This window comes from Pristiophorus japonicus, chromosome 12 (assembly GCF_044704955.1).
Source record: "Pristiophorus japonicus isolate sPriJap1 chromosome 12, sPriJap1.hap1, whole genome shotgun sequence".
In the NCBI taxonomy this organism is placed as follows: Eukaryota; Metazoa; Chordata; class Chondrichthyes; family Pristiophoridae; genus Pristiophorus; species Pristiophorus japonicus.
The window spans coordinates 193,990,210-194,003,309 of NC_091988.1; the positions used below are offsets into that span (position 1 = coordinate 193,990,210).

General features: G+C 39.5%; 1 protein-coding gene across 17 annotated transcripts in view; it reads left to right on the forward strand.

The window, feature by feature from the left end:
* Positions 1-13,100, forward strand: part of zmynd8 (zinc finger, MYND-type containing 8) — a 106,410-nt gene that overhangs the window by 37,658 nt on the left and 55,652 nt on the right. For 13 of the 17 annotated variants that reach the window (XM_070896347.1, XM_070896355.1, XM_070896359.1 and 10 more), the window contains 2 exons: positions 11,546-11,764; positions 12,420-12,533. In XM_070896347.1, coding sequence (XP_070752448.1) covers positions 11,546-11,764; positions 12,420-12,533 — 333 coding nt within the window. The remainder of the gene's footprint in view (positions 1-11,545; positions 11,765-12,419; positions 12,534-13,100) is intronic. The other 4 variants (XM_070896353.1, XM_070896354.1, XM_070896361.1 and 1 more) reach the window with 2 other exon arrangements.

Below are 13,100 nucleotides of genomic sequence, written 5' to 3' on the forward strand. Positions count from 1 at the left end.
CGAGAAACCCACAGAGCGAGCTTCACAAGCCCCAGCCACAGAAGATTGAAGGGGCGGGCAGCACTTCGGAGTGGGTTTCCCACACTGCACCATTGCCGCCCGCATCGAACTCGCCTCCGTTGGCGAAAATCCTGGCCATTGATTTCTCCCCCATTGTCATGATCTGACTGTTCAGGATGACCAATGCTTTGATGCTTCTGTACTCCAAGCTGGTTTGAGTCCCAGCTCCAATTTCTGTGCTACTTGGGTATAATTCTGTTGTATGTGAAAGTTGAAAGAATGAGGAAGAATGTTTAAATTGCTAACTGTGAGTATGGTCATCCTCATACTTCGAATGTAATTCAACCTACACCCACAAAAATCCTGTCTCTTCTTCCTGACCTAATGCTGCTTGCATCTTTGTTGTGAATCTATTTACATTCTGGTTCCGACTTGTGTCTCTGTCACCACCTTCAGTCAGAGTGAAGGATACAATTCAGAATGAGGGTTTGTGTACAGTGGAATGAGAAAACCATCTGATAAATTAATCCCAGAAAGATGTAGAGTTCAGAGGTGTCTTAAGGTGTTCCACTTCCCTCTTGTTTTTTTGACCTACTAGCATATTCTGTTGTATGTGAAGTTTGAAGTATGTAGTATTCCTGAGAGCAGCAGCAACAAGTACCTGCTGTACTGAATCATCAGTGGCTGGTGCATAGTTCCAAAAAAATGTTAAAACACTTTCTTTGAAATAAATATTATCTTGTCTTCTGTGTGTTTACACATTTAAATACACTATCATCAGTCACGAACTTGAAAAGATTACTCAGCCACTTATGCGTAAATCTCTGGGTCAGCGGAAATGGGGAACTTCCTGTACTTGATATTGATACAAACTTACGCTAATATCAATATATCTTTCTCCGGAAATTAAGCTTTTAAGTAAGAACGCTGCATGATCAAAACAAGATCAACTGTAACATTTCCAGCTTTAGCAGTTCAAAAAGTCACTGATCGATAAAATTGTTCTTTTTGTGCACCACTGGTGGGCTTCTGATTAAACTGTTAATGGGAGCACTTTCCATTGGAGATCCCAGTTGCTGCATTGGCTCACAGTTTTTCTTGACTACACTTTCCTGTTGTGTGACTGTCAGTTGCTTCTGGTGGACTGGTTAATGTAGCTCCATTTGTGTTATGGTATGTATAACTGGACTCTCTGGTCTCCACAAAATATGGCTTCCTTTTCTGCAGGTGTCTTTGGTTTCTACTTTGGCTTCCATCTTCAGTCCTTACCTTGTAGGATCTTGCATTAATTTGCTGTTGCAATTGTGCTGACTGCCAAATTCAGACAACTTCTCCTATACTTAATGAGCTGTAAGATACTTTTTATTGCAGAACTGGACTATCTTGTATCTGTAGTATAGCTTCTCTTTTACAGCATTTGCTAGCCTTTGATTCATCAGTTGGCTCGCTTTAGGATGTATAATGTCTTGGTTCAGTGGACAGTACTCTTTAAGCTGGTGATCTGTCTAATATCTCACTTGGTATTGTGTACCAGTCAAGAAGATCACATTCAGGGTATATGCTGGATCTTTGTGCTTTTTGTGTGTCTTTGCAATTAACATATTCTCTGCCTTACCATTTCACTCTGGATACCTTGGGGAGCTGGTGACATCACTGAACTTGTGTATTGTTTTGGAAATTGTTGGAATTCCCTTGAATTACATGGTGGCCCATTATATGATGCATAATCTATTCCAGTAACTTGGTGAATCTTAATAATTCCACCTTCAATTAGGAGTCAATATTGCAGCATATTGATGCTATTTTTTGGGTTTCCAAATACGTGTCAATTGACATGACTTCCTTGTCAACATTACTCTTCAAACCTAAGCACATCTACCTTGTATATCAGCAGGAAATACACCTTGCCTCTCTTCCAGACAACATCAAATTTGTCATTAAAAATGGACCCTCATTCTCTGCTGTCTTTTGGGTGTACCAGTTTTTTAATCAAAATAGTTTCAAACTGATCATTTTTCACAATTTTCTTTTCAAACTCGCAATGCTCAAATTTTTCCAAATCTGAAACAATGGCAAGGTTCTTTTTGATCTGAATATTATTTATTTCTGTTTCAGTTAGTTGTTGAGGCATAAGCCAGTGGTTGAGATGATGTTCAACTCATCTGGACTTTTCTTGTGGTGACTCTTCCATAGACTTTACATCGACTTTTCTTCAGTTGGTTCAAAGAGGAATGGTTGCCCTGATAACTTTTGAGTAAATTGATGCATAGTCATTGCAAGAATTCTCTGAATATATTATTTGGCAGTTAGAGAATCCATGTTGAGCACCATTTATTTTAGAGGATCTAGTTTTGTCTATTTTCAGACAATCTACTGCCCAAATATTTCACCTCATGCTTTCAACTTTGTTTTGCTTTTGTTCAGTTTGTCACCTTTTTTGTTGGTGGTGCTTCTACTGGACTAATAGTCATGGCCTTGTTTATCTGTACCATAGACTAAAATCTCCTCCACTATGATGGCAACTCCTCTTTTGTATTTAGAAATGCTTCATGAAGTCGTTATTGAAATTCTTCAGGAGCTGAAGAGATTCTGAAAGGCACAACCCCTTGTAACTTCCAAATGGTGTTTAAAAAGCTAGTTGACAGACTCTCTTTCCTCAAATTTACATGCCAAAACCCATTATTTACACTGACAACCATGAATAGTTTTACTTTTGCTAGTTCAGGTGAACATCATCAATGGTTCCACCTAAGCAATGAGGATGTTCAAGGGCTTCAAATAACTTTGGATTGATACACAGATACATTTTTTCATTAACTTTCTTTACAACCACCATTTGTAGAGATGCAGTCAGTTGGGTCACCAACTTTTCTCAACTAGTATGCGTCTTGACCAGTTCTTTCACAGCTGGAGGTAGTTTCGCAGTTAGTAACTGTGTGTAGTGGGATCAGTTTGAAGGTACAAAGTGCCTTCTAGCTTGGCCAGTGCATCTTATTTTGTGAGCTTTAATGACACATCTACTTGTATGGTCTTATGATTCATTGTCACATGTTTGATATGTTGAATGACTCTAGCACCTAGGACAGGTCTACAGACATTTGGCACTATTTGATACCTGTACTGCTTGGATTTTCATGGATGAATGTTGGGGGGGTTGGCGGGTAGTGAGGGAGGGAGTGAGGGTTGATAGCACTGACTTCTTGTCCCATGGCTTAATTTCAGTTTTATTGACCATGTGCAGTGGATTGTTAGAATCCTGAAATTCTCTGCTACTTGAATCATTAAACAGTCTCCGATATTCATTCTCGGGCGAATGTTGACAGTGTACCTGAAATCTGACTTGTGACTTGCTTGTTTATGAGCATGTTGACATATTGGTCTTCTACAGATCCAGCAATATCAAGTGAGAGAATGTGGACTTTATCTAAGTCATGAATAGCTTCATCTGCAATATGTTGTTACTGTCTGCCTTTGGTCCAATTTCTGGACTTTAGACACTTGACTGAGAAATGGTTCAGTTCAGTACGTATATTGATTGCACTTTCAACACAAGCAGGACAGGCTGCTTTCTTTCACATCATTTACAGTCTTATTTCAAATGCTTTCCAAAATGTCTTGGGCTTCACATCTGGAGTTATTTTCTCCCTTTTCTGTGCTAAATATTGTACTTATTTATTTCAGCTGCCTTGTGGATTTTTTTCACTTGCCTTACATATGGTTCTTGTACAAGACTCTTCCTAGTACCTTTTTTTGTATGTATGATGATTTGTCTTGGATCAGGCTTTCTTCTGGACCCATAGTCATGTTCCAGATAAGTTTGAGAGTCACCACATTTATGACTCTTGTCTCATCAGGATTGTGGTCCTGATTGTTAACAATGGAGCATTTATAGGTTTCAGTAGTGCTTCCAACACAATTGTTCTGTTTTGCTTTGGGTAACATCAATACCAGTCTTGTCTTTATGTTTCAAACTAAAGACTCCGGTATTGTACATGCCTCTTTGCCAATTCTGTAGCAGTTTTGATGGACGCAATGCTATCTTGGTGATTTTTTTCCCCCCAAAATTATCTTTAAAAGCTTTTCCAATTATTTTCTTGGTTACTTGTCATCTCCAGCTTTGTCATGGATGGTATATTTTCAATAATAAATTCAAGGAACTGTACTGTGCCGGTATTTCTGATACTTTACATTTATACTTTGTAAATGTTGAACATTTTGGCTGACACGGAGGAGGCTACAGGTAACCAAAAACAGTGCAGGATCTGTATGTTTAGAGTTTATAGTGCTTGGCTGAAAGGCAAATGAAAATGCAGGAAACTTGACTTTCCTGGCTTCAGGTGTTTTTTTTCCCCCCTTTTTAAGCTTATTTTTAAAACATTCTGGTAGATTTAGGCTGAGTTGCTTCTAATTCAGATACTATGTAACACTTGTAATTGAGTTCATTTGGTAACAATCTGGAAAAGACTTCAAAGTTTAATGTGTTTATTACCCATCCATTTGAGCTTGGTCCCGTGTTAATCGTGCAAACACTGAAGTTGGAGGGAACTTCCTGTATTTGACTAGGAATATAAAGGTCTATCTATTATGTCTGTAATGCACTTATGAATGACTGCACGAGGCAATGAGTTGTACTCAAACTGTAGTGATCTTGGTCCTTTATTCGTAACTCCAGAGTGAGTCAGCCCCTGCCACCAGGACAGGAAACCCTGGTGCACCCTCTAGTGGTGCCAGCATAGTATATACAGAGTGCAAACCTTATTGACAGTACATCAGATAAACAAGTCTCCATCTTATGCAACTACATAATGACCACACAGAGAGTATATCTATAGTCTGCATATATAATGTTATCAACAATTAAATGTAGCAGATAAACACATTAAGCACAAAGTAAATAATGTTGTATTTTTCCAGCATTATGGATTTTATGTTTTTTATGTATATAGGGTATATATCTCTAAACTACTAACCATCCAATATGTTGTGTAGAACATTAATGGAAGAAAAAAAGAACTTGCATTTATATAGCACTTTTCATGGCCTCGGGTATCCCAAAGTCTTTACGTCCAAAAATGCTTACAACCCATGAAGTACTTTTGTAATCTAGAAAATGTGGCAGCTATTACAGCATTGAAATAAATTACCATATCATCTATTTTAGGTGGTGTTGAGGGAAAAATATTGGTCAGGATATGGGGAGAACTCCTCTGGTGGTCTTTAAATAGTGCCATGGGATCTTTTACATCCATCTGAGAAGACAGACGGGGCCTCGGTTTAATGTCTCTTCGGAAAGATAACACCCCCTCAGTACTGCACTAAATGGCAGCCTAGATTGTGTGCTCAAGTCTCTGCAGTGGGATCTGAGCCTGCAGCCTTCTGACTCGGGCGAGAGTGCTACAACTGAGCCAACACTGAAGAGATCAAAAGCCATGTCATTATCAACAACCTTTAACGTAGAAGGTGCTTCACAGAAGGATGACGGGGAAATTGGATGTCCAGTCAACACAGGACATATTAGCAGTGGGTTTTAGGGAGGGCCTTAAAGGAGGAATGGAAGGTGGAGGGTGTAGTTAAGGAATTCCAGTGCTTGATGTCTTGGCAGGAGAAGACACAGCTACCAATGGTGGGCAGGGTAGTCACAAGCAGCAGGAGTTAGAGGAACAGTTTTGCTGTGGTTAGCACTAGAAGGTTATAGAAATACAGAAGGATGAAGTCATGAAGATGAACAAAAGAATTTTAAATTTGAAGCAGTAGAGCACTGGAATTTAATGTAGTTAGGCGAGAGATGATTGGTGAGTAGAACTTGGTGTGGGGTAGCATAGTGGAATCTTGAGTTTTTGGATCAGTTGAAGTTTAGTGTTTGGAAGGTGCAATGCTGGCCATACTCGAGTCTGGAGGTAACAAAGGCCTGGATGAGGGTTTCAGCAGCAGATGGGATGAAATAATGGAAGAGGTGGGCAATGTTAGAGGTGGAAGTAGGCACGTTTTCTGATGGAGGCAATATGGGATCGGAAGCTCCGCCTTGGGTCAAATAGGACGACAAGATTGTAAACCGTTTGGTTCAGCCTCCGATAGTGACCAGAGAGGAAGTTGGAGTTGGTGGCGTGTATACAGAGCATGTGGCTAGGAGCAAAGCCAACTGAATGTTGGCCAAGCAGTCTGATAGCATGGAAGCATTGGAGGGACCAAGAGAAATGCTGGAGATGGAGCTGAGTCTTGTCAGCATACATGTGGAGCTCACCCCATGTTGCCAAGGGCAGTATATAGGTTAGAGAAGAGGAAGGAACAAAGATTGGATCCTTGGGGGTTTCCCAAGGTGACTGGGGGTGGGCAGAAAAGCCATTGATACAGATGTTCTGGCTACAGTCATATAGGTAAGAGTGGAACCAAGTGAGGGCAGTCTCACTGAGCTAGACACGACAAGGTATTATATAAATGCAAGTCTTTTAGTCTGTTCTGCAATGGGCAATGCAATTATGAACTGAGCACTGGAATGCATTCTCCAATGCCTTAACAAAAATGAAATTACCCTGATGTAGCCCAAAGTACAAAGAACCAAAAAGGTCCTAAGATTGATCTCAAGCCTGTGCTGAGTTGAGCTATTTTAATACTCTACCCGAGTACTGGTGGCTTCCCAAATGCAGAGCTCGTGCAATAGCAGGAACCCCAAAGTAAACTTGTTGGATTCACTAAAACTGCCTGTCAGAAAGACCCAGCTTCAGAAAAACTCGTCTTGATGGTTGACCTTTGCAAATTCCGTACACAACTACGAAAGTTCTCTGCACACAATGTACTCCACGTTATTATTGAGAGAACCATTTCCCCGTGGGACCCTGAACAGTGCCCGCACTGTCTGATAGTCATCCTTGCTGACTGCATGCAAATCTATTTATTATTAAACAATTCCAAAACAAGCCATTTCCTATTAATCTCTCTTAAATATTAAGACAAAATAGGATATTTTTAACGTCATAAATGACCTCCACCAGTGCCTGCTAATCTTTAATTAATAGTAAACACAACTAGGTCTTTTTACAGGCAGTCCATAGAGTGCAGTTGTGAAGTTAGCACCTTGAAATCATTAGTCTGTGCATAAGGCTGACATTTAAATCAATTCTTTAATCTGGTCACACCTGTTTTGTGGTATTACTCATTCTCCTTAAATTTCATCTTCACCCAATGTATCTATCTCATCTCTTTATGCTTTCCACTTCATTTTTGTCATTACCCAGGAATTGGTGTGTAAATGCAATCACTTAAAAAAAATCTCAAAGGTTATGTGATAAATAGAATGAGGCATGGTTTTGCAAACCAGTGTGAGCACCCCTTTTGCTTTTTCCAGATAGGGAGGAAAGATGGAGTTGGGTGACTCATAAACTGTGAATGCTCGGTGTTGTGTAGCTCCACTTCTCACCTCAATGATTTTCATTAACGCACTTCATATTAGAAATGTGTCTGAAAGATTAGATACATATTAGGTTATCATATACCCTCCACAGACCTTGCCCAATCATTTGCATTATGTGCTGTCACATAGCCATGAAGATCTGCTTATAAAAGTATGCCTGCACCTCCAGCATTTTTTTTGGTCTAAACAATTATTTTCAAGGAAATTTAAAAGATTAGCATCAATGTATTTATTAAGCTCTTTTTACACAAGGTCAGAATGACCTGGCTCTAAGGTGTGGTTTTAAAAACTGGTTTTGATATGATCTGAAACTCTGACAGATCACATGTTGCATAATAAACTCTGCTAAAGCCCTAAGATTCTCTTAAACTTGGAGCAATAACTTTGAGCAGAGAAAAATTAACAGATGTACGTTTAGTGTTTTAACTTAAATACCGACGTTTTCAGGTTTTGCACTTGCCTCACTTGTGACTTTTTCATCCATTTGTTTTGTTGGACGAAAAATTGCTGGCATGCAGAAGCAGGAAATCCCAGCTACATATGATCTCATTACCTCTTAATGGCGCCTCAGCATGATGTGGATTTTAATTTTAGATTGCGAATTTGTGTATACTGATTTAGATAGTGTGGGCTTGAGCCAGAATTATCCTGAATAATGACTTCCTGGCTCAATCTAGTCAAGTTTGAGCATCTTGGAACCAACTCATTTACAAGAAAAACACAATGAACATCTCCCGTTTTCCATTTACATCAGCTCTGTGCTATGGCCACACTCAACATAACCTTTTAATGTATTTTTGCCTCATGTCCACTCTGTCCAAACTTGTGTTGCCGGAGATAGACACTGTTTTAGACATGAACACTTGCGTATCTTGCTGAATATATCGGCTGTGTTTCCCTATGGCTAGAAAATCACTAAACTGCAGTAAATCCTTATGCCACATTTTTTTTTTGCTTTTCCCTCTTCCAAAATGCTACCTAAGCAGTTACACTATGATGTTTTCCTATACTCTACATCATGTACAAGAATTGGCATTTTGCCTTGTACACTATAAACTTCTCAATGCGCTGGGAAAGTTTTTTTTTATTGCAGATCATATTATCTTCCTTTTGATCTCTAGACAACATGAGCATTCTTTGTTTAAAAAAGCAAGTGAAATGTAGACAGATTATTTCAGTGCCTTTAATTAGGCCAGTGTGGGACTTGCACACAAAGTACCTGTATAGGAAAAAGGCAGAAGGAGAGTTTGGGGTGGATGAGTGGGGTTCTGGTTTACTACAGCTAACATAAGGCACACTTTTTTGGGGGTAATTTTAATTTTTATAATTCAAACTAAATCTAGTTTAATTAAGCCTTTAATGGCAGTAATTGCTTTTACAACAATTATAGAACAGTTATACATTTAATTAAAAAAACAATAAACTTACTGTTGGAACTTCTAGTCGATACTTTTCTTGCCTCTTTTCCAACTTTACCCCGCTCTCCCAAAGAAAGTTAAGCCTGGGCTTTCCAATTAGGTTATTTTAACACGGGTGAAAACCAGTTGGTGTTAAAATTATGCCAATTGGGAAACCAGGCTTAAATGTATTTCAAAACACTTCAAACAGCAAGTTTACCTCTTTGACATCCATGCATGTTTTTTTTCTGGACATTTCTCTTAATTGTGTATTTAATATTCTTCATACTTCAGTGATTTTTTTTGGACTTTATTCAATGGATGTTGTCTTTGAGCATATTGGCACCACCAGCTGAGTGCAGTAAACCTCAGAACTGCTAAAAATACACGACACTTCTGTGCAGCAGCTCGTATTTTCAGTTGGAGGGGTGGGGGGATAAAAGTGTTTTGTTTTTGACTGTGCTTCCACCTGAGGGAGGATTTGTGGAGATGGTTATAACTTGAGGAATGTTTGCATATTGCGGGGAAAGAAAATTAAATAATCATGAGTTCTGGGAGAACATGCTTTTAATTTGTGAAAATTTGCCTTGCAAGGAAATTTTAATACTCTGTCTTCACTTCAATTTGAACAACCACTTCAAATTGTCAACTTAGATACCAGCTTACTGCTCTATCCCTGGGCTAAAAGCATTTGCACTGAGTCCACATCCTGGCTTCTCAGTAGTAACCAAAACTTGCTGCAATAATAGATATCCATCAGGTCAGAATGCTGTATGGCCGTCTGTTACGACCATAATACCCTGACTACAACTACATTGTCAGAAGGTGTCTGATGCACCCCTGCCAGGTGTATGGAAATGTCTCAGCCAAATTGCAGTAAGATCATTGAATGTTAAAGGAAGAATGAATTATAGGTCACCATGCCATAGTCCATCGATTGTAGAAATGGAATATCTCTTCCGATTAACCAGCTGAATGAGGCAAAACAGCCAACTTCAAAATATTTTAGCTCATGATGTCTTGGAACTCATTAGTGGGTTCTGAGGTCAACGACAACTTGCATTTATATAGTGCCTTTAATGTAGTAAAACATCCCAAGGTGCTTCACTGGAGCATTATCAGACAAAATTTGACACCCAGCACATAAGGTGACCAAAAGCTTGGGCAAAGAGAAAGGTTTTAAGGGCCATCTTAAAGGAGGAGAGTGAGGTTTAGGGAGGGAATTCCAGAGCATAGAGCCCAGATAGCTGAAGGCTCGGCCGCTAATGGTGGAGCGAAGGAAATCGGGGATGCACTCGGCCAGATTTGGAGGAGCAGAGTTCTCTGAGGGTACAGAAATAGGGAGGGGCGAGGCCATGTAAGGGTTTGAACACACTGATGAGAATTTTTAATTTGAGGTGTTGCTGGGCCGAGAGCTAATGTAGGTCAATGAACACAGGGGTGTTGGGAGAATGGGTTTTGGTGCGAGTTAGGATACCGGCATCAGAGTTTTGGATGAGCTCAAGTTTACAGAGGGTGGAAGGTGAGAGGCAGGCCAAGAAAGCATTGGAATAGCTGAGTCTGCAGCCGACAAAGGCACGGATGAGGGTTTTAGCAGCAGATGGGCTGAAGCAGACGCTATTAGACGAAGTTTGTGGCGGGGGCCAAAGACGATGGCAAGTTGCAGGTTGGAACATTTTTCACATTCAGCTGGTCTCTGGGATATTCTCATTTAATCTACTGACTTGACTTTTGAGCAAAGTTTTTCAAATACCCTATTTAGATGCTAGGTTTTCTGTTATGAATATAGATTTGATCAATACTGAATTAGTAGTGCTGTTAAAATGCAGAATAATTGTGAGCCTTGGGCAGAATTTGACTGGCAGCTTAATGAGCCCCACCTAAATTGAATGGGGTTAATGGTCCTTGCATGTGTAGTAATGGTTGGCTGCCAGACAACCATTGGAGGGGGAACCATAGTTAAATACATTGAAGACCAGCAGTTGTTTTCTACAAAAAACATCAGAAAACTGTTGTTTCTTAAGAAAACAAAATGGTGGCTTTGGTGATTTATGGTGAGAGGGACATAAGTAATGTTGCACAGAACGTACATGTTAGTATGCATTGATAATATTGGTACAGTATTTCTAAGTAAATCTAGCTGGTTTGAATGTTTTAGTATTGTTAAATACAGTAGATGTGAGATGTATTAACCTTGATGTAGTGTAATTAGAATACCGGTACTTGTTAGGTATCGAATTGCTTATTCAGATGGAAGGGTTTCTGTTACACTTTCACAAAAAAATCTACAAATTTTTCCTGCAAGTTTTTCTGAATATTAAAATCAATAAACACAATTGGGCATTGCCTTCTGTGCTTTTTTTTCCCCTCTGTCTCAATAGTGCAAATATCAGTAACTTTTACTACCTTGGTCTATTTTGTAATCTTTTGTCTTGCAAGACTAATGTATGGAAAATTAAGTGCATGTCTTGGAAGTATAGAGCACAATTGCCTGAATCACTGAATTTTATGCGACTTGCTTCTTTAAAAAAAAAACAAGCTTGTCACTAATTTGTCGTCATCTGAATATATTGTACTATTCTGGCAACCTTGTGTCAATAGACAGTTGTTACTGTTGCATCCCTAACCATCTGGTGTGCGGGATGAGAAGCCTAACAAAACTGGTATTTTTTTTGCACCCTAACAATTGCTGATCATCCCATTTTGAAACCAAGCCTGTTTCTCTTGCCTGCCATTTCAGTTGACACTTAGACGTGGTCCCTTTGCTTCTATGAAGCAGCCATTCACCAAAGACCTTCTTCATGTTGTACCACAGGATGGTCGAAATGACTTCTATTGCTGGGTGTGCCACCGGGAGGGCCAGGTTCTGTGCTGCGAGCTCTGTCCTCGTGTCTACCATGCAAAGTGTTTAAAACTGAACGCTGAACCGGAAGGGGACTGGTTCTGTCCAGAATGTGAGGTATGGTAAAAGATAGTTAAAACTATGGTGAGGGAAATGGGCATGAATTTGTTCAAATTCATTCTTTTATTAAGAAAGTGGGATTTTATTTTGATTATGTGATAAATTTGGTTAAAAGACGCATGTAGCCACTATTCCTGGGGTAAGGTTCATCAATAACACAAACTGGTATGGATACAGGGAACTGACTGAGTTGCTAAGAACATGGTAAGCTTTGTGTATATTACATCATTAACCCTTTGAGCAATAAAGTTAGATTTTTTTAATCAAAGACTTCTCTAATTTTCTTTTCCTAAGCTCCAGGTTTTGTAGTTTTATTAATTTCTCTAATTGTACTTTTATAATCAGCAGCTTTAGAAGCTGGCAGATACATAATTCAAGAAGTTTTTCAAAGGGTTAATGTAATATCTTGGTGTTAAACCTGCTGGCTGTGGCCTTGTTTGGTATCCTTGCCGTTCAGACCACTGTGCAGTTCATGAGTGAAAGGAATGTCTGTCTGAAGATTAATATTGCGCTCCCTGGAAGGCTGCGTTCGACCAGCATGACTTGTTCATATTCTGCTGAGGTGGTTCTGCAGCTGATGTGAAGTTTGTACCCAGAACATCCAACGTCAGCAGATTTGTTTTTAATTATTTTACATCTGTTTGCTTCACAGAAAATCACGGTCGCTGAATGTATTGAGACTCAGAGCAAAGCTATGACTATGCTCACTATAGATCAGTTGTCTTATCTGCTGAAATTTGCACTACAGAAGATGAAGCAGCCAGGAGTAAGTAAAAATGGCAACACTGTGAACTCCTCTGTGTTGTTTCTCCCTTGTGATTTCCCCATGCTACACGCTGCTGGTGTCAGCTGAGCTCATTGGTTGAGGCTCTTGCGTGCGAGTGAAATGATTCACCACACTACAGCTAAATATTATGAATTATACTGTATCTTACATTTATTAGAAATTGAGACCAATTGAAGCGTCTCTTTTGGTCGAAATGCACATGAGCGAAGAATCAAATGCAACACTGAATACAAACCTTTAAATGGAGCAGGTCAAAGTCAAAAATTGCAGCAGCTATATGATCATCATGCTCATTCAGTCCTTGTGTAGAGAGAGAAGTCAAAGCTTGAGGCACTTTAATACTTAATTTGGGACAGCAATACTCGCACAAAGACCCGCTACCTCTGTTTGCCTCTTTTTATGGTTTGTTTAATGTCTCTAGCTGGCAGTAGCCGCAGAAGTTATCCACTTTCCGGGAGTGCTGTCCCAGAACTAAAGACAATGCAGTACCTCTCTCGATCATCTCCTCGCACAAAAAACTGCCAGCTGGAAGCTGTGAGAAATGCC